The sequence below is a fragment of the Tinamus guttatus genome, unplaced genomic scaffold, assembly GCF_059628265.1.
Source record: "Tinamus guttatus ecotype Peru unplaced genomic scaffold, ASM5962826v1 Tinamus_guttatus_pri_ptg000472l, whole genome shotgun sequence".
In the NCBI taxonomy this organism is placed as follows: domain Eukaryota; kingdom Metazoa; phylum Chordata; class Aves; order Tinamiformes; family Tinamidae; genus Tinamus; species Tinamus guttatus.
This window is the reverse complement of record NW_028289006.1, coordinates 988486-1015124: the sequence shown is the minus strand read 5'-3', so window position 1 is coordinate 1015124 and position 26639 is coordinate 988486. Positions and strand designations below refer to the sequence as shown.

Sequence of the window (26639 nt, the reverse complement as noted above, 5' to 3'; positions counted from 1 at the left end):
GCTGATTTACTTACCCTACAGCAGAAACTGGCTGCTCAGGGGAGTAGCAAGCCAAGGTGCTGTGCAGTACCACACTGGCCCTGGGCAAGTTGTCAACACCCTTCAGAGCCCCAACGCAGCTGGTGCAGCACACGCCAACTTGCTGCGTGGCAGAGCGCTGCGCACAAGGCAGCACAGCACCCTGCGTTCAGGGAAAGGCTATAAAACGCAGTCAGCACAAAAGGAAAAACAAGGATCTTACAAACTGACACTGGGGTGGAAGGGAACCAGCAAAATGTTTCTAGAGGCACAACTGGCCAAATGCGGTGAAAGCTCTTGGACACTAAATGAGAGGATACACACTGCAACTGCAAACCAGCATTCAGGGGTCAGGACCAGACCAGAATTAAAAAAATAAAAGGCCCTGAAAAAAAAGAGCACCAGATCCTCAGAACCATTAGCACCGGCTTGTTTTCTCTTGTGGGCACGTGAGCACAGCCAAGCACTTGGAAAACAGAGGGAGAAGAACATGAAGGTAAGTTCTGGGACTTGAAGGGCTCTTGCATTCAGAGCTCTGTTTCTATTTGTCTACTTTCAAAGCAGCTGCTGAGAGGGAGAAGGCCGGCACACACAACACAGTGGTAACGGTCACCTTTATTAGGTAACAGATCTCACAAGCCCTGGAACAGGGTTTTCAGACGGCAGAGATGTTCCCCTGGGAACTTTCCCACCACCAGTTGCATCTTTTATGACAAAATGTTCCTACCTTTAATTCCATTTGGATAAATAGACTTTCTTCACATAATCCGTACAATTTCCGCCCTCAAACAAAAAAGTTACAGTATATACACACATATATAAAAAACCGTAGGGACAGACGGGCAGCAAATTTATGAACAGTGTAGAGGAAGAGGACAAAGACCCCTTGCCCTGGACAGGAGAGAAATGCCAGCAGCGCTAAAACCCATCAGCTACTGGCGTTGCAGCCCAACAGCCTCCCAAGCCCATCCGCAGTTGGTGCTCCCTACAGCCCCACTCCTAGGGCTCTGATCACGTTCAAAGGGCAAGTGAAGGCTGAGAACCTCCATCTCCTCCCAACACTGCTCCCCTGTGTTACGAATGCACAAGCTTCCAACACACTGCACACAGAGCCAGGAAGACGGGAAATGACTCTGGAGGGTGTTAACGGCGAAAATATTCCTGTAGCCAGTAAAACCCCAGCTTGGAGACTGAGACACCCAAGGCTTGGAGATAGTGGGATAGCTACTTAGAGAAAGGGTGGATGAGTCACCCCGCAAAGAGGATCACTGAGAGCCAAGAAGCTCAGTAATGGGCAATTGAAGCCCTCCTAAAAAACATCAGCCGGTCTTATGCCAATCAGCACTTGGCATGCTTGGAACATGCACTCAAAGCAGAAGCTGCCGTCACCTGAACCGGAGCATCCCACACACCGATTTAAGAGAGGCAAGATCACAATCCTCCCTCAAAGCTTTCCTCAGGCTCCCAGCACGGGGAAGGAGATTCTCACGTCTTCGCCTGCCAGCAGCGGTGAGCAGCTAAGGCCACCAGCAACCACCAGCTGGGAGTCTACCAGCAAGTCCCCAAGTAACAGTGAGAAGATGCACTCTGGTCCCCATGATTTTGTGCCTAGCTATAGCACAGGTTTGCTGCGAACAGGCTTCGCTGGGAGTCAGATTTCTCCCGGCCAGTTTCCATCTTGTTGAACTGAGGCAACTCTACGCCCAGTCGCCCAGTATTACATGTGTTCAACTACTGCAGCACATAAAACCACCTTCCTAAGACATCAAAAGGGAGACACAAGCCCATCTTTTTCTCCCTCTGCATTTTAGAGCATCTCAGGCTCTCATGTCCCTCTGTAAAAGCTGGATAAATATAGAAGCATCTTGCAAAATAGCCAGAGTACTGATGTTGCAGGGAGGAATCATTTGCCTGCTCAGGACAGGAAAGGACCAGGCTGCTGCCAGCACTTGTGGGCTTCTAGTTGCCCATGTGGAGCACAGACAGGTGGGGAGAAGAGGCAATGTGCACCCACCAAAGGCTAGTTTCCCTACTTACATGTCTGAGAGGACAACCGTTTTGCATACCTTTGGACAGATGCAATTGGAAAGGCAAAACCATTCCCTCCTGACCCAGGCTTGCCTCTCTCCCTTGAAAGTCCCATGATTCAATCCTGTGAGCCAGGCTGCTCGCAAGGCAGCAGCCTGGTACTGGAGTGGGGAGACTCGCGCCCTGAGTCAGCGCCTGCCAGGTCTGCAGGTAGTCAGCCTGCTGCGTGTGCGAGAGCTGTCAAGCACTTGGGAAGGATAGGGAGAAGGACATGAAAGTAAGTTCTGGGACTCAGAATATAAGGGAAAAAAATGTTTCTGAAAAGTTCAATCTGCACCAACAGAAAGGCACCATAGTCTTCACCCTTCATACAAGTGTAGGCTCTGCACATCCACCTCTGCCAACATCCAGCACCAAACGACCAGAGCCTGAGAGGCTGAGACAAACAACCCCATAGGTACATTCTGCTTGCAGGCTGCCCCAGACTTGGCCCCCACCCGAAATGGCAGGAGGCAGCTCTGGTCACCAAAAGGAGATGCATGAAGTGGAGAGGAAATCTGCTGCGTTGCTCCCTACCTTTTGTAAAGCCACAAACATTCCTATAAAAAAAAAACTGTATAAAAACTGTAGAGAAATTTGCCAGGCAGGACTGGCCCCCAAGCAATACTCCCAGAGCACCTCTGTACAAGTAGGGGGTCTAGAGGGCTTCAGTGAGGTCTCCTGATGCACACAGCGTGGGGGCCTTCCCTCCTCTGGGGCAGCCTGCACAGGGCCTCAGACCCCAGTGATGCCCCAGGGCAAGGCTTGAGCACATCCTCTGCCCTTCCAGAAGGCTCCTATTGCAGAGGCATTGGGAAAGGGAAGGCGATGCCCTGAGGACAGACGGAGGATGTGCCGCCTTGCCTGCCCCTTGGGTTTGTAGATTCAACAGCCCAGCCACTGCATGCAGGAGCAGGGCTGTCTCAGAGCCCCCAGCACAGCCACAGAACTACAACTAGACTCCTGCTGCAGTGCCTGAGAGCAAGCAAGGGGGCTAATAAAGCTAAACCTGGGGCAAGTTAAAAAACCCTCCCTCCCTCTCCCACCCCCACAACGATCCCACTGGCACAGACCTAGCCTACTGCCTTTTTTGTTTTTTTTTCTTTTTTTTGGGATTTTCTCCTTTTTTCTTTTGTTTTAAACTCAAGAGGGGAAGTCCAGGCTGACGGTCCAAAGGCTGCCTTTGTGCGACACAGCCCCGCGCTGGCGTTAGGAGGCAGCGATGGCCGTGCCCCCGCTCAGCTTGACGATCATCTGCTGGCAGTCGTTGCACGAGCGCTTGTCTCCCACCTTCTCGAGCGTGCGCGCGGCCTCTGCCAGCAGCACGGCTTGCTGCCCGGGAGAGGAGAGGAAGGAGAGGGGCAGGTGGCGGCAGGCCAGCAGGATAGCTGTAGCTCGCTCCCTCTGGCCTGGCAGCGTGTCTAGCTCACCTAAGCACAAAAAGAAGAGACAAACATGCATTGAAACTACAAAACATTTTAGCACTACGAAAGCCCTCAAAATACAGCTCCAAACGGAGCCTTAGCTGGCAATTGAGAGGATGTCTCAGGGCTGGCAAAGCAGAAGGCAGGCTCCAGTATCTCCCAGCTGAACAGCAAACCTCCAAGCAATTAATCAAACCTAAAGTGCAAGTTCGAGCTGGAATCAAGCAAGGCCTTCAGGGTTGCTACAGGTGATCACTGCTTCTACAGTAATGGCCCTTTCATTTTACTTTCTTAAGGTGCTTTATAGGGCTTACCCCAGCACTGAAAATGCAGATCTGTTTCATTAAGTCCTAGAAGAACTTTATAATCAGCATCATGCCTCTGACTGCTCCCTTTAAGGCTCCTGCCTTCGTCCATGGAGGGTTTTTTTTTGCATACAGGCCCATACACGCAAACGTTTTCCAACGTGTCTGCCGCTAACTCCTTCCCAGGGCTGGTGGCCCCTGTTCTCGCCTGCTTGTGCCTCCCATGGCAGAAGCGCCTACAGGAGCGAGGGGCTCATAGGGGTCTGTCCTCCTGAGCCTCAAAAGTCACAGAGTTGGGAAGACACTGTGTAGCAGCCGCAGGCCACAACATCCCACAGCCGCGGCTGACTGCAGCCTGCTGCTTGCCCAAGTTAGCCACTGCCCTGTGCCTGGGGCAGCCCAGCCCCGGGCGGGGGCTGCTCTCCGAACACCGGGGCTGACCTTGCTTGCTGCTCTGCGCCGTGCGTCGCCTCAAGCTGTGCTCCAGCAGCTGGTGCGTGCGGGTAGGGCTGGCACCCGCCATCAGGCGCACGGTGGCCTCATGGAGGAAAACCTAGGAGGGAAGAGAGAGCAGGCAGTGACCAACTCGCACAGGCCATCCCTCCGCAACAGCGGCTCAACTCAGGCCATCCCTTTGCAGCAGCATTTTAACAGCATAGTGCTGACATCTTCATAACACCACCACCACTTCGATATTCCTTGTTTTTCCCGCCTGCCTCTAGAAATTTTGCAAGTCAGGGTAATTGTAAAGAGGATAAAAGCTTTTACCATGTAACCATTTTCTAGGCTAGAGGCCTGGGAAAGGAGAAGAAAAGCAGCAAGGAGCAGAGAATGGAAGAGAAAATTCCTGAACTCTGGCCTAGGCAAATGACTTATTGACAATTTTAGGATAGCAGCTTCCCTGTCATCACTCCATGAGTCCTGCCAAGGGCTAGCCAAAACTTCTGCTTCCTCTCAGGGATGAAGAGAAAAGCGAGAAGAGAAGAGGTGGGATTACCTTGCGGTAAGCAGGCCTGAAGCCATGGGCCAGTTTGCGCAAGCTGCCCAGGTCCCGCTGGAAGCCTGTGAGCTCGGAGGCGGACGCGTGGTAGGTCTCCCCCAAGGCCTGGCTGCTGCTCGCCTGCTTCTGCCACAGGCTGGTGCGCAGAGAGAGCAGCAAGTCACAGGCCAGCAGCTGCATCATCTGTAAGAAACGAGACCCCAGGCACACACACACACGTGAGACGACTGATAGGTGAGTAACAGGTTGTTTGTGGCACAGCTGCCTGCAAGGCATTGGCTGCAGCACCTTCTGTGTGCCCAAGAGGTGCTCCCTGGCACTCTGAAGAAAACCAACTCCACTATAACGTATTCACTGAAGCAGGACCCACAATAAACCTTTAGCCTAAGGAGCATCTCTGTGGCCTTGCGTCAACAGCTCCAGGCCAAGGGATGGAGCACCCGGCTGTACCCAAGGGACAGCCAACATGTCTGCAGGGCTGACACCAAGCCCACCTCAGGGAGCACGTGCCACAAGCTCTCTGCACTTGCAACGTCTCAGTCTTCTACAAAGGTCTATCTAAACAGTGACACCAAGCAGACAAAGACAGCAATTACAAGGTAAAGAGATCCCCCCATCTGCGGGGGGGGAGAGGGGGAAGCAGTCTTGACACAACCCACATTTTCTACCTAAATCCCTTTTCCCCATCTGTTGCTGCCACCCAGCAGTTTGTTACTCTAACTGCTCTTAAGAGATTCTATCTGCGCTGTAGAAATGCGGAGCGCCTCTGTACTGCACTGCAGAAACATTGCACAGTGACTGCCAGACATGCAATGCAACTACAATGCACCACAGCTGCCACCCAGGAGCGGCAGGAGGGATCGCAGCTCTATCCCATGTGCCACGCACGGTAGCTCCAGCGTTAAATAATCCTGGAAAGAAAAGACATGAGCAATGCACAAACTCAGGAATAGCACAGCAGAGACCTACTCCTGCGGCAGAGGGTTCAATGCTCAAGTGCTGCCTGAAAGGCAGCAGGCTTGGCTTAACTAGGCCCACACGTGTCAGCAGCTTCACTGACAGGGCTGAGACGGAAGTTTTCTGTGGGCGAAATCAGAAGTGGTTAAAGAACCAGAGAAGAAGTGACAGGTACTGGCGGGACCAAGGCAGTGGCTCAGCCAAATGAGACCATGTTCAGGAAAGAACAGAGTAGCTGCTGGACTGTCCCTCCAGAGCAGAGAGAGAAAAACGTCCACGTCCTTTGGAAGGGAAGAGTGTTCTCTCCTACTACCATCAGACACAGAATGAATGGAGAATGAAGACAGAAACAAGCCGGGGGAGCACCTATGGCAAAACCAACTTCAGACCCAACACCTCCAGCACATATTTCCCCACGGCTTATCCCTTACGCTGCTGAGGATGGCACTGGAGACGCCGCTGCTCATGTTAAGGCTGTTCCACAGGTGGCTGCTGGCCCTCTCGCAGTGCCCCAGGGAGCTCTGCTGCCCGTCTGCCTTGCCGGACAGCGAGGCCTGCATGGCTTTGCACACGTGGAAGGTGGCTCTCACGAGGGCGTTCCTGAAAGAGAAAGAGCACTGCTTGTGAGCAAGCCTAGGGCACGCTGCTCACACTGCCACAGGGCAGCCCCTGCAGCTGAGCTCAAGAGAACACCGGTATCACCTTTCACCCTCGCAGCTTTAAGAGCAGGGAGATCATAACTTCTTGAAGACAGCAAAAGGATGAAATTTCTGCTCACCTACACGAGCTAGAGAAATGGAAGGAAACTGGCCAGGAAACTTCAATGGGAAAGAGTAAAGATGGTGACATGAGCCTTTCATCAGTCTGTGTGCACAAGTTGTGCCATTTGACTGAGAGAGGCAGGATTAGAATGGAAACAAGAAAGCATCCATAAAGAAGTAATTCTGTTCCCTACAGACTCTTCCAATCCACAGCTCTAACATCAGCCTGCAAGCCCGGACCTACGCATCTGTTATTTGGCACATTTACACCTCATGCTATGGCACCAAACAGCACCGATACGATCAGCTTGCGACTCCACAGCACAGACGAGAGCAGCCACAGGACAGGTATTAAAGGAACAGCCGCTCCTGGCTAGAAGGAACCGGAGTTTGAAGGTAGTAAGATGCCTACGCACTCTGACATCTCCAGGGCCTTCGGCATGCGCTCCACTTCTGTGAAATGCAACCTCACAGCCGCATCGTCCCCTCTGAGCCAACCGATTGCCATAGCCACTGCCGCTGACCACCATCTGCACACCACGTCTGGGCCTATGGAAACAGAACCACAGGTTGCAACCAAGGAGAGAAGACCAAGCTAGCCCCCGCTCAGACAAAAGGGTGCGTGTTGTAGGCCCTAGCCTTCCACCAAGGTCTCACCAGTGAGCTGAAGAAGGCATGCAAGCAATGGGGCTCACAGGAACACTGCGGGCTAGGGGGACGCTGAAACATGCTGAGGGAGCACAGCTAAGTGACTTGGCAGCAAGCAAGCACTCGACACCTGGCAGCAAGTGGGTTTTTAGATACTGAGCCTGGGTCTTGCCAACAAGATCCCCATCTACTCCTCTAGAAATTCCTCACCTTCCTTCCCAGCGCAGACCTCCACTCCCCAGCCTGCAGTAACAATTCCAGCAGCATACACCATGTCTCAGCACTGAGCATCATCAAGTTGGTAAAGAGCTCTCATCAGATCTCTGGTGCTATTTTCTTCATTATTTCACATTCCCTCAAGAGCATCCTGGAGTCTACGCTGGGCCAACGGACGTTGGTTCTGCTAGTCTGACCTGCTTTTAAATTTCATGACAATACTGCTATGCTGACCTGCTTTTAAATTTCATGGCAATATTGACCCAAACATAAATTTCCCTTTACCCCAAAATATAAGCCCTGGACAAAAGATATCTCGCTTCCCTCCTGTGTTGGCGCTATACACTTTAGGTGCAGACCAATTGTCCTAGAAGCTCCAGCAGCAGCCCCATGAACTGCCAGGTGCTGGTTTTACCAACATCAAGCAAGACAAGCACTCCAAGAACTGGCTACCTGACAAGCTCAACTGAGTGCAGAGCCCAGAGTCTACAGCTCTAACTCTCCCACTACATAGTCTCCAAGGGACCATAGCAAGTGTCCCCCATTGTATGTCCAGAGCTAGTTGAGAGCAGGAGCTGCAGGGCTGGAAGTTCCGGAGACTGAAGAATGAACACGACAGATGCTATAAAAGCAAGGTCAACTTATACTTGGGCCAATAGGTCATTATTAAGCATCTCTGGAGAGCAGACAGGACTTCCTGTATCCAGCCACAGTGCTACTATGCTTGTTTATATGCTACCACCTTTTCCTCATTCTGCATCATCAAATCTAAGCTCTAAGGTCAGGGCATGGTGCACTGTTTGGAACATGCCCGAAGTGCCCATCATCATTAGTCACAAAAATAACTGCAACTCCACCTGCGTTATCATTCACAGCTGCATTTAAGAGCCTTCTTAACCACCCCCGCTTCCAGCCTGAGCTGCTTAGGGTGCTGTGGGGTGCTGCTCAAAACCTGCATCTCATTCCAGCAAGGGCTGTGTCTCTGCCACGCCTGGAGTGTGAAAGGTTGAAAGGCAGAGAGGAAACATCTTTCTGCAATATTTCCTACAGCTGGGAGAGTTCCTGCTCTGCCATACTTACCCAGTGCTGACTTGAGCACAGAATTGCTGGCAAAGGGTGGGGCTCCACTTCCCATTGAGTCCAAGAAAGAGTTGAGCAATTTCAGATATTCCATCGCCCCAGAGAATTCGCTGAAATAAAAAACAAGGCAGACCTTCACTACGCTGCCCAACGAGAGAGAGCAAAGCCTGAAGGTATTTCTAATCAGTTATGATGTATTTTTAAACAATGTTGACCCCTTAAGCCAGCAGGTGGAAGCAGAAAGTTCAAACTCTAGTCCAACAGTCTTGTGTTATTTAAAGATATCTGTTGGAGAATTACCAATCTCTCCCTATGGAAAGGTAAACAGCTGAGAATTAGAGTCCACCCAAGGACTCTCACCTCAGCTACAGAAATGCTGGAATTCCCAGGGAGCTTTTCATTACAGACATTTGCCTTACAGTTAAAGAGCAGGCAAGCAGGCTGTACTCGAGTACTTAGAAATAAGAGGTGGTGCCACTGGTGTGGGAGGGACTAGGCTGGGCATGCAGAAGCAAACCAAGGCATGTAACACATATTTAGAGTGGAAGTATCTACGCTGGTACTTAGTCAGCACTGCACATTTTACAAACACTAAATAGAAGCTGCCAGCATCCCCTCTAGTATCTTGAGTCTGCTGACAGATAAGATGTCTAACAAGTTGATTACAGGCTTCTTTTCAATCACTGCCTCCAAAAGAGGCTCAACTACATTCTTCCAAGTGGTTACTAAACAGTGCTAATCAGCAAAAGTAGCATATGTGGTAATGATCTAATTTCCTTGGGTAGGCTACAGAGAACAACCTCAAGTTCCTACCTTTGGGGGAGGGTGAAAGTCTTCTGTATTAACAGAGCTACTCCTGCCAACTACGAAACAGAACTTTCACAAGTATCTTGATAATCTACTTCACTTACACCCCGCACCGTCCCTATCAACAGCAGCATCTGATCATCTGTATCTATACTGGTTCAACAATTAGACTGCACTGCTGCTCTATCTCTGCAACTATGATAGAAAGAAGATGCAAGATTGAAATTAAAGTTAAGTACATACTACTCCTATGCAGGTAGGAAAACTAAGCCATCTTCCCCATTTGAGGGTTCTGCCCATACTTTTGGGGGGATACCATCATTATAAAACTTTCCATTTATTTGCCTAGCACTTGTTGGACACTGACATACCTGGACACCAGCTAGAAACTGGATGTAGTTTGGTGTGAAAAATAAAAAATAAATAAATAAAATAAAAAAATCTCTCCCATTCCTCCATATCAACCCCTTTCCTTTGCTCACAGTACTGACAAAGACCAATGACAATTTGACCCAGCATCTGCTCTCCCACTCTTGCCACACACCGGTTTGATTTTTCACTGCTGCTAAATGTCACACTTTGTTCCATTACAGCAATATTCTCATGCATAATGTAGGGAGTCAGCTGGGTCCTTTTTTCTAACAAGCTGGATTATGCCATTCTCAGAATCTTGGACACATGTTATGGTCAATTAAAACAGTAGCTGCATGCTAATTTTAGTGTTACTCAGCTTTGAAACTGTCATTGTAGGAATCAATCGGCAGTGTGCCAGCTGAAATGAGAAATCTGTATCTCATCAAGCAACAGCCAAAATTTCACCTTTGACTTGAGAGGTTCTAATATGAAGAGGTTAAGCTCACTCTTCTAAAACTGCAGCAGTCAGATTGGTGTCATGATTTTAAGTCATGATTAAAGACTAACCACTCTATTTGCCCCAGGGAACTCTGTGTACGATTAACAGTTTGAAACGTTTCAGTCTGCAGTTCCCTATAGCAGTCCCAGCCCCAGCACAGAAACTTACCATGGTTCCTCCTCCTCTTGTCCAACTACTTCTTTTCCAGTCTGAGGTTTCACAAGCGAATCCACAGCTCTCTCTAGCAGGTTCTCACAAAATGCTTGATGAACCTGTGCAATGGGATCCGCTAGAGAGAAAGAACAAACCACTTCTCTTACACACTGTGCAAACCACCTCCTGATATACATAAAGGCAGACGGAAGAGTCAAATTGTAAGGGGTAAGAGGAAGAGCAGCCTAGGGAAATTCTTGAGAAATTATTGCAGAGATTTATAAAGACTAAGATATTGAGCCTTTTTACCAGTAGCCACTCATATTAGCCATTTCAATCACAATCCGAAGCCAAACATCTCTAACACATCAGCTACTCGACACTCTGTCTGTGGCACAGTTCCAAAGACAACAAACCTGGGTCACCCGTAAGTCATCCCTTAGACGTTCAGTGCTACAACTAGGTTCTGATACCAGCACATAAAAACACAACTGGGATAACATGTAAAGCCAGTGTGATGTACAAAGGGAAGAGCAGCAGCTCCTGCAGGGTCTGGGGAGACATCTCTTTGCTCCACAGCCCCTCTCAACTGCTGAGGGGAGCAGGCTCCTACAGGTAAGACAACTTGTGCACAAGAGAATGCTCTCAAGCAACCCCTTGTGGATGGAGAGATTCCCCAGCTGTAATTGCTGGGAGGTCAAACATTCAAAACTAGCACAGGATCTTACCAGGATTCCTTTGGGTGCAGTACAGACTCTCCTTTGCAGCAGATTTTACTGTCCAGCTCCGCTCCACAAAAAATTTCTGTCCCAGTGGGTGACACAGCCAACGCAACGAGTCAGGAATGGCACTCCGCTCTGAGCTGCACAGGCTTTGAGCTTGGCTTAGAAAGTAACTCTAGAGAAGAGAGAGACCAAGACTGAACACAGCCTGCAGGGAAAGAGACACAAAGCACACCAACAACAAAGCTCACTACAGACCATAGCAAACTGCGGGGTCAACGAGTGCATGGAGCTGGTGGCAGTGCCAGGCTGCAGGACGTCCCTGGGCTGTGCTTACGGGTAGGACAGTGGAGGGCACAAGAGCTCACTCACCGCCAGGAAGCCGAGCTTGCCCCCACAGCGGGTTTTCAAGCCAACCGCCGCTGTCAGGTGGATTTCTGCCATGGTACTGGGTGGGATCTTCTCTTCTGCACACTCAGCCAGATTCACAGCACACAGGGCCATATGCAAACCTGAGTAAGCGGAGCTGGAGGGAAGTTTACCTACACCAGAAGGGGAGAGTTAAATTTTCAGAGTAGTGCCTGCTACTAAATAAGTCATTTGCAGAGACACTATCCTGGAACAGGCAAATGAGAACTTAGTGACATGAGAACTCTGCAATGCCACATGTGCCTACTTTGTATTCAGGCACTAGACCAAACCTAATTGAAACTTCTTTCCACTGATACCAAGGCTGGCATTCACAGCTTTGTTTCTGCAAAACAGACCTGTAGAGCTAACAAATATAACATCTGCAAACCTTGGCTCACTACATTCATCTCATAATTGAGCCCCTTTGCAATCTATGCAAATAACACTACAAACAGGGACATTTTCTTGTTATCCATGGTGGCACAACTATAATTAATGCAAGAAGATTAGGCAGAAGGACGTTTAGCTTGGATTTCAAATATATTTGTGCCCTATTACAATTGCAAATTTCTCTGTTAAGGAACCAGCAAAACTGATCATAAGAATCTTTCAAGTGCTTATTTAATACATATGTGTATGTGTGCCTACTCTTAGAGTCTATCATCACCCACTGGCAATCTGTGCTTCACACAGCTTCAGAAATTTAAAAATTCTTCCAAAAATGAATGATGCTCCTGATTCCACGTTACACTCCTAAGCAATAGGAATCAACCAAGCCTTTGAACACCAGCGAGAAACAATTGGATTCAATTAACTGTTGCTTGGAAGAGTCCAAGCCACCACTATATGTGCAACAGCATGCAACTCAAGACACTGCTTTTTCTTAGACTGCTCTTACAGAGCCATTTCACCATCTGAAGCTGTTCGGTGTCAGTAACTGGCCTCTGAACTTAGTCTGCTTAGCTTGTAGCAGCTACCCCCAGAGGAAGAGAGGCTGAGAAGCTCCTGCTGGATCCCCACAGGATCAGCTCTGAGCATCCTTATTCAGGAAACGAGAAGGAAGAGAATAGCTTTCCCATCTCTGTCGTTACCCGTTATGTGGAGCTGATGGAGCTTGTGATATGCCAGAGCTGCATCCCGAGCGCTGGTCTTGGCCTCATCCTCAAAGCCTGCCGCAGCTTCCCTTGCCCGCCACTGATGGAAAGTCCTCTTGAGCAGCCAGCGCACCAGCGCCAGCTTCTGCAGGCTGTAGCGGATCACGTTCCAGGACAGGCTGCAGGCCAAGTCCAGGCGGGAAGCTGGCAGCGCTCGGCCTAGAACCGAGAGGCAAGTCTGCAGGTTTGATGCAGCTGCAGCAAAATCCCCCTGCGAACAGGAGAGAAAAAAGAAAAAAAGGAAAAAAGTTGAATATCAAAGAGAGACTTATGCTACTTTACTGACAGCCTAGAAAACCACCTTCCTTAGTCTACAAAGGTAAGCAAGACAGGCAGAAGAAATGCAGACTACCTCAGTATAACCCAAACAGGCTCACTAGTCCTGCCAAGTGCCATGGCTAAGCAGTGGTGATGCTTTAGCCTCACTTCCAACGACTTCAGCTGAGGCAAGTCAATACGACCCAAGCGAACATGAAGCCAGCCTGGACCTCCATCTAAAGAATTGGTCCTAAACATCTCAGCAACACATCTCAGCCTACATATGGCCCTATTCCTGTAAAGGCTATGACATCTGGGAGACACACAAGCACTAGATAAAAAAATCTTTTTCCTGCCTTCTCAAACAAAATGGATGTTTCAGGGTTGAAAGTCAGATGCTGCTTCAATCCTGGGGAAGACTTGCAAGAGGCTGGAGGAGAGGAGACTGCAGCACTCCAATATACATTTTATCACCGAGAGTGCTGTACTAGTACACGCCTATAATCCAAACAGCCAGTCAGTAGTTTCCATTAAGCTACAACTGGGACAAAGTTACAGCGAAACATGAGGAAAAAAAAAAAAAGGAAAAAAAAAAGAAAAACAAAAAAGCAGCACATATGCAAGCACATTACTGACTGCTAATAAGCACACCAAAGGCAAAATTCTGAAACCTAAGTTCAGAAACCAAGACCTTGCTTCCAAAGACTGTCATCAAGATGCAGCAGCAAGGCATAAGGACTTAATTTTGTGTCTTTTCCAATACTACTGTGTGTGCCTCAGCAACTCGAGCTGAAGGAAGACAGTGATTTGCTCAAGACAACAAGCACCAAATTCTCCTTTGAAACCATACATGATAATTAACTCTAGAAATACTATGCTCTTGCAAGTGCCAACCCACATCCTTTTATGCCACGTTTATCTGCACTCCCCTCCTATACATGATGCATGTGATAGCAACAGAGTCAACTTTACCCGTGCCAAATCCAGGTCGGCTTGCTTGCGATGCCTCCAGAACGTCACTGATGACCTTGAGTGCAAGCGAGTCACAGGCTCCCCGTGCACAAGGAGCTTTATAAACACACTCAGGACAATCACTCCATTCACTAGCCACAGAATCAGTGTGGGCATCATCCAGCCAAACCAGCCACCTGCATCTGCAAGGGAACATCCCAAAGGAAAGTTAAAGTTAACCTGGACATTGAGAACTTGGCATTTTAAGCCAGTCTCAAGACTCCAGGGCAACTGTTTCTATAGTAAATTTTCTGTGGTGCAGTCCCCTCACATTCTTGAGCTGTTCTAACATGTTACCTGACTCGATGGTCAGCACATTCCTGCCAGAGCCGTGGCGCACGAGGCTGTCGGACTCTGAGGTTCCTCGGGCGTCCAGAAGGGATGTCAGAGGATTGAAGGAGAGGCAAAGGAATGTGAGAGCGCAGAGAAGTATCCGGGAGCGATCCACCATACCAAGCGCCACAGGAGGAGAATCAGGTTCATCTTTAACCTTCAAAGAATTAGGAGTGGAGATGGGAACAAGAGGAAGGAAAGAAAAAAAAGTTTAACAATCTGCAAGACAAAGGAATATGCAAAGGAATGGGGTGGTGAAGAAGGAGAAAGTTTTAAAATGTGCTTTTAAGATCACCAAAAGCTCCAGTAAAGCTTTCCTTAGCCCAGTAAAATGAGGCTGAAGTACTTCAAGTGTCCTCACCTTCCATCTGCTCTCAGCCATTTCAGTCAACATTCGCTATAACCCTGTTTTAGGTCAGGATGAACTTTCATTACACTTACCCTTTTGAAAATCTCCTGTAAGACACACTGCTTCTGTGATACCTACACAGTGATCTGTCAGCTGAAGACAGTTAACAGCTTTCTAGCACTGCAGTTCCTTTCGGTCTCATTACCCAGAGCTGATGTCATCATCCTTTTCCGAGTTCTCTTGCTTCACTCACTGAACAAACATCAACTTGAAAGCCCCAGGCTTTATGGATCACAGACGCGCACTATAAATTCACACAGAATCTACCTGCACCGAACTCTAAGTACTGTTCCTCTAAAATGTTACATATAACCAACACCTTACAGCTCAAGAAGTAGTTTTCATCGTTCAAAAGGCATCTTTCTTTCACGGACCTTCTTCGTCCATACAATCATCTCTGACCCCTCAGCTCTACTCACCAGAGGTCTGCTGGCTCTGTCATTGAAAGCCAGGAGGATTCAAATCTGGCCCTTACGTGTCCCTGAAGTAAACGCTTCTAATTTGGTAACTTAAGTCACAGATACCTTTGCATCATCAAGGAGTGGACTTCCTGGCTCTGAATCAATGGAATAGGGAGAAAAGCCAGCCTGGGATCCCGAGTCAGAGGCTGGGGGAGACATCAGTAGAACGTTCTGGTTGAAGTCATCTATCTTCAGGTCTGCATCATTGTCAACCAGGCTGCTTAGGTCAATGCCCTTCAACAGCTCTGCAACAAATACAATAAAACAGTATTTGATTTGATGTAGGAATTAGAAACATGTATCTGTTTTGCTCACATTGGCTCTGTCACCTGCAAGAACACTGGCCACTATCAATGCAAGCTGCACGTATCTGCCTCCTTTAATGGTAAGGAAGTTGAGAGGCAGCATACACTCATGTTGACTACCTCTCTCCTGCACAGCCCCCACAACTTACTGTTTTTTTGGTTAGCCAACTTCAGAACCATGTTCTCCTGCCTCAGTTTATGGTTGGCCTGCTGTAGGTATTTAATGTAATCAATGGCTTTTCTCAGGACTCCAGACTTGTGCATCTGTAAGGAATTAACACAGAGGGAAAGCAGTTTATACAAAGAGCATCACAACCCTCACTTCATGAGTCATGTGGAAGAGAAAGGAATGGGTGTAAAGAATCCTCCAGCAGCGGCAACAAAACTAACGGTGAGGCCACACTCTACGAGCAAAATATTATACTCGTAAAGATGCACAAGGACTGGACAATAGGCCTTGAACCATTGTACCTGAGGTCCTTCAAAGGTGTGATAAAATAGTACAAACAGATTAATATCCAAATCACAACACAGTTCATGACTGAATTTCAGCTTCAAACTGTTATTTGAAAATATCAGCTTTGACACAAAGTGCCTCTTTTTTTTCAGGATGGAACTAGCTGTTGTCATTCAACTCTTTCACTGTTTGATTCTGAGGCAATCGCTGTCCCTTTTTCGACCCTGTGAAAGTACCAGCTTCTTATAGAGGCTGCAGGTTTGCAAAGTTTGTGAACACAAATAAGGTACTGCCAAACCACTACACATCACCTACTTTTAGATGCTAAGTTTCCAATTCCCCCCAGTGACAGGAGGCAACTTCATTAATACACAGGCTTAGAGACATGAGCACATACACACAGACATTAAAAATACAAATGCACTGCCAGAGAGAGTAAAGAAAGCAGCACAATTCTGAACTTGACTCACATGTTGAAAAAAAAAGTTTTAATATTTGAGTCAACAGGAGTTTTTACAACACAGGATCTAAAGGAATCAAACTGAAAAGCTTTGTGCAAGAAGGTTTTTTTTTCTCTCCCCAGGACAGCTGGCAGTTGAAGAAAGGGATGTGCTTCCCTACTGCAGTTACCAGGAAATGGGAATTATGCAAGCTCCCATTTGGCCAGAGTTATCAAAACATGCACTTCTGCTACTTACTTCAAAGTCTAATATAGAGTTAGACTTTACACTTTCGTTATTATTTTGAAGAAACACAACCACCGGCATAGTAAAATCAACGTTATGGGTAGCACATAGTGAATGCAATTATTTCCATCTCACAGGTATTCTTCAGTCTTATTCCAATACACATATACATATTTCTAAGCTAACACTCTCCAACTGCTTCATTTGGTAGAGCAACAAGTACCTGATGACACAAATACTTATGGCACTCAATCTGCTCTTGTTACATAAACTTACCTTGGCATCTGTCCCCATGACCAGGTCCTTCAGCTCAATGATCTTGTCATTTATAGATGACCGGTAACGCTTTTCAATTATGTTGTGCGTTGTTCTCCTTTCTCCTTCTTTAGGCGGCTCTGGTTGTTTAACACCACCAGGAACTTGCTTGATAGGTACCTTTTCTTGTCCCATCATCACTGGCATTGTGGTCAAAATGGTCCCGTTGCTCCCAACTAGGGTCTAGAAAGACCACATATAACTAGTGATCAGGTAGTAATCACAGTTTATGATGTTAAGAGCAAAAGAAATAAACAGAAGGAGATGCAGGAAAAGCTAGTCCAGCTCAAAAATGAAGAGATATGCCAATTTCCTCATCCATTCCCTGGCGGGCAGGGAAGGAAGCAGCTCAGGAAGAATCTGCCATGCTACTCCCCATACTAGTCCTGGTGGGGTAAGAAGATCTCTTGTTCTCAAGGACAGCCACCTCAATACTCCCTCAGCAATTCCTACCCACAGCAGAAAAGCACTAAGGATCTTCCTAGCTCCTAGAATCCTTCTGCCACAAGTCTCCAAATCCATCTTGACACGGACAAAAACAGCAAATACAAGTTCACCAAAACGGCAAAAGGCAATGCTACCTCTGAGGAGGTAGCAAGGATATCAGATGAGACAGAAAACAAGCAAGCAAGCAACAGAGAAAAAATGGCTTCAGCATTGCAACTGATTTCAAAGAAAAACAAAAATAGGCCTATAGTTGCTTTTTAAGCTACAAATACGCTTTAAAATAAGGAATCAAGGCACTGACTGGTGCCCAGTAGTGTAAAGAGCTCAGGGACTTAGTTATCTATGCCTTCAAAAGACTGTCTCCACCAAGGCAAAGAAGGATGTGCTCTGCAATAAAACAAGGCAAATCCCACCAGAAGACCATGGAGGAAAAGCTATTTAAGCCCAAAGACACTGACAAAAAATGAGACTAAACTAACCAATCATATTTAAGAACAATTTAGATTGTGTTTTTTTTTTTTTTTAGAACCAAACTAAGAAATAGTAGAAAGACATTTATTTTAACCTGAAACTTTTAAAAATGAATTTATGATCTCTATGCCTAATTTCCACCAAATTTCAGAGTAGAAAAAAGTCATGGCTTGTGTATCTGCTAGACAGACACAACCACTTCAACTTCACTTCAATGTGAAACCACCACCTTAAGAAAAAAAAAAAAAAGGCAAATAAACCAAAATCTTCAATTTATCTGCTACCAAGTACAAGACAACCACCAGGCCATCAAAAACGAACAAAAAAAATGAAGCCCATACTAGGAGGTTTTTATTCTAAAAGGATCTCTCTGTTTAAACATGTGCTGCTGAACACACCAAATCATAATAAAAACATCCCTGGAGAAAACAAAATTCTCCTTGAGTTGATAAGAAGTTAAGGTCTTGATGCACAGCTGATCTCTCCAAAGACCACAGGGAATTCTCTTCTATTTGAAGATTAGCCTCAAACAGTTAGTTAATAGGTCAATAGGTTAGTTTTTGCATTCAACATATTGCTACTGAGTTGGATAAAGTTCTGAACCTCTTCTAAGTTGCTTAGCTTTCTGTTTTAAGTATGCTCCCATTCAACAGAGGTTAAAAAGAATGTATGGAATTCTTAGGTCATATTCCTCTCCTTGTCACACTAGGAGGAAAAAAAAAAAAAAAAAAAAAAAAAAAGGTAAACAGACTTGCCCTTGGTCTTTGCTGACTGGCCATGGGAGGCTGCCAAAAATGTACAATCTGTGTGTTTAGCCTTGGCAGGAACAGGGTATTACTCACTTTGGGCATGTTTAGAGCAGCATTCAAAACTCCTCCCATTTGCATCACTGAAGAACACTGATCCCAAACCTCCTCCTCTTTTTTAATATTAAGAAGTAGTAACATCAGTGAGGAAGCAGAAGGAAAATTCATACCGGTACCTGAAGAGCTGTGGTCTGAATTGGAGCAGTGAGTGCTGTGAGTGCTGGATTCTGAACAGCAGCCATAACAGGGTTACCATCTGCCTTCAGAGTTGTCAAGACAAGGGAGTCTGTTTTTATGATCTGAGGCTGGACCAGAACCTAGATTGGGAAAAAAAATAAAAATAAAAAAGTTACAGGTGAAAGGAGAGGTAGGTACATATTTCTTTGTTTGTCTCTGTAACTAAAGATCAGTGATCAAAGATTTGTAACTTTACATCTCAGTGGATGGCAGAAGGGTGGGAAGAACCATTCTCTCCTTCACCACCTGAATTTTTTCCTTTAGCATGCCACATTCCAATGCAAGCTCCCACAATGACACAGTCTGAACAATGCATCAGAACCAGAGGATCACCAGTTTGGAAAAAAAAAAAAAAAACAGAGACTAGAAGTAAACTAATATATAAAAAACACAAAATAGTTGATGGAACAGTTGAGTTTCTTTCCCCTCCAATTACATGCCAGAAGAGCCTGCTTTGGCTACAGTACTTCTTGTTGAATATTAGTGGACGTTACTTTCCTCTGGTTTAACTGAAAGGATCAGCAGCACAAACTCCAAGCAGATCAGAACCAACAGTAATTTTTCTGGCATAACACAGCATGCTCTCGTCCAACTACCTTGGTTACTCACAGAGAACACTACAGATGGCATCGTACAATTGAACCAGAATGACATTTTCATGAGTGTCCCCTAACCATAAGCATCTGAATGCTGCCCACTGCTTCAAATCACATCACTACTCACAACAGGAACTCTCCTGTCTGCCTTACACAAATAAAATGTTAAAATGTTTCTAGCCAGCATAGTTTGGCTAGAAAGGACCTAAGGATACGGGTGGAATCCTGCAAGGAACAGGCTGCCCTATAAGCCCCACCACCTTCCCCCTGACAAACCGGGAGACCAGACCTGCAACAGCAGTTTCTTCTGCTGTTGGATCCCTCTCCTCACTCCAGAGCCCTCCCAACCACACCTCTAAGCACTTTGCATAACCCTTTATCCCCATCACTCCACATTTTTACTTACTGGAACTTGTTGGACCTGTGGCGCAGCTACTGTCTGAACCGTGGCTGGTGCTAACGTCTGGATGGTGCCATTGGCAGCCTGCGTTAACACTCTCTGCGCCTGCACAGTCTGCACTTGCTGCTGGATGGTAACTGGCTGGACCTGGGAAGACGTCACCAGGCTCTGAACTTGAGGCTGAAGGACTGAAAACAGACAAGATATGAGGAACAGTCAAAAAAAAAACACGTTCAGCATTGTAGCCCATAAACTCTATCAGCCTCACTCTTCCTCTGCCCAGAGCTTCCCAGGAAGCAGCTTTCATCTAACAGATCCCACAAGTTGATGAGATTCCAACTCCTTTGATGTCTCCTGCAAAGGACACTGCATCTAGAATAGCAACTTTCCAGAGGGCAGAGAGGATTAGTTAAGAGAAAATATGAACAAAATCTTTGGGTCTAATAGCACAGGACTCTCATCACTTCAGTTACACTACACAGCACATCTAACCAGCACTACCTACTGTTCTTGGCTGACCCTAGGATCCTATTTTCACATAAAGAATTGACACCTATCCAAAGTAAATCAAGACAACTTATGTTCACAAATACAAAGGAAGACCAGTCACTTGCAAGTGTCTTTGCTCGCTAGCAGTGTTACACTTCAGATCTCAGTATTTGAAATAGGCCTTCATTCCAGACTGCCACATGGGACAGGCTGGAGCTTCAGGACTAGGTTTGTCCATTACTCCGACCAACAGAAGGACAAAGATGCTGGCAGTTACTTTTTAGAGGTACTATTTCCCCAAGTCTCCAAAGAGACGTAGGAGAGAAGGCCTTAAAGAAAGAACAAGAAGAGAATTGTTACATGAAAAGACTTAAGAACTCATTTCTGAGTTTTTCTTGTATCCTCACTGAACCTGGAAAGAAAAAAAAAACTCAACCGTAAAGCGACGCCTTGCAGGATAGGAAATTCCCCACACATATTGCAAAAGAGGGATCTTCAGACTTGGCAAGGCCAAGGACACTTTTAGAATTGGAATATCTTGGCCTTTCACATGCTCCCCCATCTAGCCCAAAGCCTACCTTGAAAGCTCGTAGCTGCGTTCTGGTATATGACCGGCTGCTGGATAATCCTGGTCTGGGGGGCAGAGCTGAACGTCGGCGTGATCATCACGGCCTGCTGCTGGAGCTGGGGCTGGGGCCGGGGCTGCAGGAGCGGCGCAGCCCGCGCAGGGGCAGGCGGGCTGGACTGAGGCACTTTGACTTGGACGCTCTGCAGCTGCGGGGAGGCCGCGGGCGGCGGGAAGGGCTGCACCTGCACCTGGCCGTACGGCCGCTGCGGCGGCGGCGGCTCCAGGCTCCCGCTGCCGGCGCCGCCCGGGAAAGGGCCGCATAAATGATCCGAAAACAGATCGGGAAAGTCCCCCGCCTGGTTGCTGACAAACTGCAGCATTTCTGAAAGAGAAAACAGAGAGATAAAGGTTATTCCATTCCGAGTGCAATCGTCACCTGCCATGGATTCAAACAGTGTGCACGCGTGAAAGGGAATGCTGGGTGTTGGAAGACTTAAAAGAGAAAATATTACAGTAATATCTCCAGAAATAAATCAAAAGAGGCGCAGTACTGGGGCACCACTGCTACTATTCAGAGTGAAAAGCAAATTCTGCTATAATATTCTCCCAGACTAGAGGATGCAAGCAAAGACTAAAATTTGAAGCCATTGCCAGTTTATTTAAAATATTACAAATTAGGTCAACCAAAGAAGCAAGCAGGCAGCTCCATCATGTCAATGTTAGCTCTTCTTCCACATAGCTTTTAGGGAAGCAATTGTGGGGGGGGTGGGGAGGGAAGGAGAAATGGGGATAAAAAATAAAAAATAAAGTTAAGGTGAATTGTTATATTTTTTAAAAAAATTTAAGCTTACAGGAAAGTATGGAACAGAGAATTAAAAGAAAAACAAACTTTGAGAGTATTGGAAAACCCATGCTTCTGTTTTTTGAATTGTCAAAAAAAATGAAAAGAAGTTATCGTATTCATCCCTTGCTTGTAACAACTACACAGTTTCTCCCTGACCCATCTTCCCTCAGATTTTATCAGATCCATTTCAAGAGGCTTCCACCACAAAGCTGTAACTGGCCCTCAGAGGGGGAAATTCCACCCCTAGGAGATCGTTGCTCATAAGGGAGGCAGCTGCACACCTTGGGCAACCCAAGTGCCTCCCTTGGTCTGCAGGGGGTGCCACATGTAACCCCTCCTCTAAAATCTGGTCACTCTACAGGGTCCCTTCCATAGATTTCTTGAAGTCCTATTCTTTTCCTATAATTCATAATAAAATGACAAGATACAAGTTAGAGAGTAGAAGACAGATGGATTTACAGGAAAAATGGGGCAAGTGGAGCATTTCAATGGAATCCTTTCCATCCGCTGGATTGCAGCAAATACAATGGCTATTCCCTATATGATTTAAGAGACTTAAACTCTCCATGAGATGTTTCAGTGGAAAGCATTCCAATAAAAATGCTATAACATTTGGCCTTTACACTGCACTCCGCTTCTCCCAAGTGCCAGCCACACGTTACCCAATTAATGTGACTGGCACTGCAGAGAGGGCAGAGCAACCTTCGCCCAAGCTTCTTGCCCCTTTTACTACCGCCTTATATTCTGCTTCTTTAATTTTACCTTCATTCCTAAGGAATCTAGTCAAAGAGACAAGAAATTTGGGAAGGGATTTGTCCCCATGACCCACTTATAAGCTATGAAGACGCTGACATTGCTTTGCCTGCAAGAAACCTACTCCTCTCCGGTGACGGCCACCAGTTATCCTCAGAGACCTGCCTGATCAGCCCCTTGTCTCGGAGTTTAGCAAGACTAATGAAAGATTCGAGTGCAAAACCTCAGTAAACTATCACTAAACTTCACCAAAACAGGAAGGACAGTTTAAAGATTAACATTTCTGAATCATATCCAAAACAGATGTTAAGCTAGTCAACATTACAGCAGATTTTCACCCTCAAATTGATTGCAGCTAAGACCATTATAAACAACCCTCAGCATTATAAGCTTATGAATGCTAACGGTGATGTACCTTATTAAGCTTCTTGCCACCAGAAAAAAAGATATTAGATGACACTAATCCAAGTAAGAAGAAAAATTAAACAAGGCTTGCTCTAAAAGAGCAAATCCTAGTGATGGAGCTAAATTACAAGCCTTGAATTTTTAAAGAGCATCTTGTTTAAGATAACTTATTTCATATCTTCTTTAAAAAATGTATAAAAAGTTCAATCTCATCTTTTCAGAGACTGGCTAGATATAAAAAGTTCATTTGGAGATGAACTTTCAAAAATTAGACTATGTGGGATAAGAAACACTCAGAGTATCCAGTATTCCTACTAGTATCCTAGTACCAATACAAGGAAAATTAAAAGCTCCAGAAACAGCAAAAATTCAGTATCTCTCTCTCTCTCTCTCTGAAAACCCCTTTGGCAACACAAAGAGCAAACACAAACTATTAGAGCGCCTGGGTGCTTTTGGAGAATAGCCCCTGGGCATCCACTCGGCCATAAACCCATCATTTTCAGATCACCTGCTCCCTCTGCGCTGAGGAGAGGAACAAGATATTGCTGCCGAAAACAACTCTGCGCAAACCCAGAGCTAAAAAACGCCAACAAGATACGGCAAAAGCCAGTGCGGCCATCGCTTCTGGCACTTCTTTCAGGGCCTGAGCGCCTTGCAGGAGGGCGCTGCACTTCAGCTAAGCGCAAACACGTGCTGCACGTGCCAGGATCCCCGACGGCTCCCGCGCTGCTTTTCAGGGAAACTGGGGAGGAACAGGCTGAGCTGCAGATATCAGGCTTGAAAAGACACTTTGACCTGAACAGAAAACCAACAGCAAAACAAAAACAAAGCAACAACAAAAACTTTTCGACCATGACAAAATTAAACTCCCTAGGGTGAGGAAATACCGAGATTACATCAAGGATAATCTGGTTCTCAAGGATGTTTTTTCCACCAGGGATGTTTCTGCAGCCAGTCAGGTTGCAGTACTACAAAGTTTGGGGAAAAAACGCTCAGCAGAATATGCCTCAGCTTCCATGCAGACCCTTAGAAGACATTATTTTGCACTCAGACAAGAATAACCATCTTTAATTTTCACCATGAAGCTCAGCAGTGATAATTAAGCCTCTGGTCTTTCCCCTAAACATTCTTTTATTGAACATATTACAAAGAAAAGAAATGGCCACCAATGGCTGCCAATTGCCCATAGCTACGCTGCAAATCAATTGCAATCAAACCTAAAATCACTACTTCAGTCCTATTTTCCACCTATGAAGCAAGGATGCTTTAGACACTTTTCTGCTGAAGGTCTGCTTTTCAGCCTACATCAGATAATTAATCCAACTATGGCTTTTACAGGTTTCTAGAAGCTGTTCAGAAACAAAATAAATAACACATCCCATCCAAGCTTTGCATTTCTGTGGAAAAGGGGTTTCTCTTCACTTATCTGACAGAAGTACTAGAACAATTTATGACGGCATACGGAAGAACGAGAAAAAATAATAGTTACATCTGCTTCATTTTCTGAATAAAGATGGAGAACAACCTCCTCTGGAAGACGCCAGTGGCAGCACAGTACAAACCATTTTTTAGAACAGACTTCCAAGTAACCTGTAAAAAAAGTAACTATAAAAAAAAAGAGGAAAACAAGTGGGAAAAAAGATGTATCACTGCCTGTGGGAGGAAAAAAAAATAAAGGAAAAAAATAGGAAAGCAACAGAATTTCTTTCCAATCCTTGGCCACTCTGCGGCCAAAGCGGGAGCAGGAAGCAGCGCAGGAGCTACTGGCACTCAGACAGGTGTCCCCTTTGGCGAGGGTTGTATCGCTACGCTGCACATCGCCTTTTTTTTTTTTTTTTTTTTTTTTTTTTATGACTACGTTTATTACCGTAACATTGCCCGAGAGCCACCCACGGTGACTCAGTCTCCTAAAACATCCTTTAGGGAAAAAAAAAAAAAAAAAAAAAAAAAACAGGGACAAGAGAAGCGCTCGCTAAGCAGGAGCGGCCACGGAGCGCCGCGGCTCTCGGGACACAGGGGGCGAAACCCGGGGGCGAGCTCCGACGGGGACTGCCCCGCGGGGGACGCGCTCCCACGGCCACGCAGAAGGAAACGCGCTGGTCCCCGGGCGGGGGAGGGGACAGTTCCCCGAGGGGGGGCGCGTGGGCCGACACCAGCGGGGACCCCTCACGCCACTCACGTGACGCGGGAGAAGCGGCCCCGCGCGGGACCCCCACGGCACGGGGCGCCCCCCAGCAGCGCGTGGGGCAGCCCCACGCGCGGGCGGACACCCCGCCCCGCCGCGCGCCGGGGCCGCGCGGCTCCCACGCGTGTCGGGCTGCGCCGCGCTGCCCTCCCCTCCGCCACGCGCGTCTCCCCGGCGCAGCGCCCTCACCGTCGATGTCGCCCAGCGTGAGCTCGTCGCCCAGCTCGGTGAGCGCCTCCATGTTCTCCGCGCCCAGCTCGCCGCTCTCCATGGCGCGCGGGCCCGCGCCGGCCGGGCGCCCCGGGGCACCGACCCCCGCGCCGGTGCCGCTGCCGGTGCCGCTGCCGGTGCCGCCGCTCGCGCGCGGGCTCACGCCGAGCGCCGCCGACCCCGCGCCATGTTGGGCCGCCCCGGCCCGGCCCGCCGGCCGGCCCCGCCCCCCGCCCGCGGCCCCGGCGGCCGCTGCGGCGGCGCGCGCCCCCCGCCGCCTGTTGTCAATGAGACCAGGTCGCCCGCGGCCAATCGGCGGGCGCGGCGGCGCGTGGGGTGATGGCGCGTCAGCGATCAGCAGTGCGATTAGCATAGCGGGCCCCGCCCCCCGCGCGGCACGCCCCTTCTTGAATATTCATGAGGGGGCGGGGCCGGCGGCCGCCGCCGCGGGACACCAACGCGAAACCGAAGGCAGCACCGGGTTTGTTAAGGAACGGGCGTCGGGAGGGTTCATGAAAAGGGGCTCCCCTGTCACCGGCAACTAGCGGGGAGAGCTGGTCTGATCCCTGCAGCCTCTCCACGCTCGTGCGAGTCCCAACAGATTGGACTCACCGCCAAGACGCACCCTTCGCCTTGCACCCGCTTTGCAAGTGCTCCCACCCCAAATACAAGAAACAGGCTTGATTTTTGTTTTTTGGGTTTTTTTTTTTTAAAAAAAAAAAAAAAAACAGATTTATTCAAGGAAAAAAAAAAGCTTCCATTTCAATGCAAGTTCCTGACGCCCTCGTCCAACATACCTGTCTCTGCATTTAAAAACAAGGTGTGCGTCTCAGCTCTGGTCCCATCGAGCAGCCCGTCTGCAGCAGGGGAAATGCCAGGTGCCGGGGAGGCTCAGTTCCTTCCTTGCAATGCCCCTGCCCTGACCGCTTGCAGCCCACCCATCCCGCGAGCCCTTCGGGCAACAGGGCTCCAACCTGCTCGGCGCGGCGCTGATGCTCCCCTGGCCATGGGACATTGCTCCAACCCCTTTCCTATGACCAGACACCTCGAATGTGCCCCCTCCACCCTCGTCACTCAGAGCGACAGCCAGGAAGAGGCGGCTGGAGAGGCCACGTCCGTGGGTGCAAACGCGGCTTTATTCCCAGCGTGCATCCCGACGTCCCATGGGCAACCCCTTGGGAGCCACTCAGGACACGGTCTGGCTGGGAAGCAGCTCCTTTGGCTTTTTCAGGTATCATGGGCAAAACGCCCACTGCCCTGTAAAGCAGCCTCCTCCAGAAGGAGAGAGCTGATCAGACAACGGGGGTATCGGCCGGGCAGAGTGCAGGTATAACCAGGCTGGGCAGGAATAGAAACAACATCACATCACCAGTTCAAAGAAAACAAAAAGAAGAAAAAAAAAAATCACAGAAGCAGC

General features: G+C 47.8%; 1 protein-coding gene across 2 annotated transcripts; it reads right to left on the bottom strand.

The window, feature by feature from the left end:
- Positions 1-3191: 3191 nt before the first annotated feature.
- SREBF2 (sterol regulatory element binding transcription factor 2) lies at positions 3192-25329 on the bottom strand. 2 transcript variants are annotated; one of them, XM_088532815.1, is made up of 19 exons: positions 25202-25329; positions 20836-21207; positions 19775-19956; positions 18706-18852; positions 16773-16994; positions 15503-15617; positions 15112-15293; positions 14143-14335; positions 13807-13988; positions 12514-12787; positions 11384-11553; positions 11018-11186; positions 10305-10425; positions 8477-8586; positions 6949-7081; positions 6203-6371; positions 4812-4997; positions 4256-4367; positions 3192-3515 (listed from the first exon to the last, which is right to left on the bottom strand). In XM_088532815.1, exons 1-19 carry the CDS (start codon positions 25281-25283, stop codon positions 3295-3297), a joined length of 3342 nt encoding a protein of 1113 aa, XP_088388941.1. In that variant the 5' UTR covers positions 25284-25329; the 3' UTR covers positions 3192-3294. The 2 variants fall into 2 exon arrangements, with proteins under 2 accessions (XP_088388941.1, XP_088388942.1); XM_088532816.1 differs by having other exon boundaries at positions 18712-18852.
- Between the last annotated feature and the right edge of the window lie 1310 nt (positions 25330-26639).

Excerpts from the sequence above, each read along its gene's own strand:
- SREBF2 (XM_088532815.1), bottom strand. The coding sequence starts at position 25,283 with ATGGAGAGCGGCGAGCTGGGCGCGGAGAACATGGAGGCGCTCACCGAG. Across the intron at positions 11,554-12,513 it reads CCATCAGCTCCACATAACGG|GTAAACTTCCCTCCAGCTCC; the intron begins GTAACGACAGAG and ends CTTCTGGTGTAG. Across the intron at positions 3,516-4,255 it reads GGCGCAGAGCAGCAAGCAAG|GTGAGCTAGACACGCTGCCA; the intron begins GTCAGCCCCGGT and ends TTTTGTGCTTAG.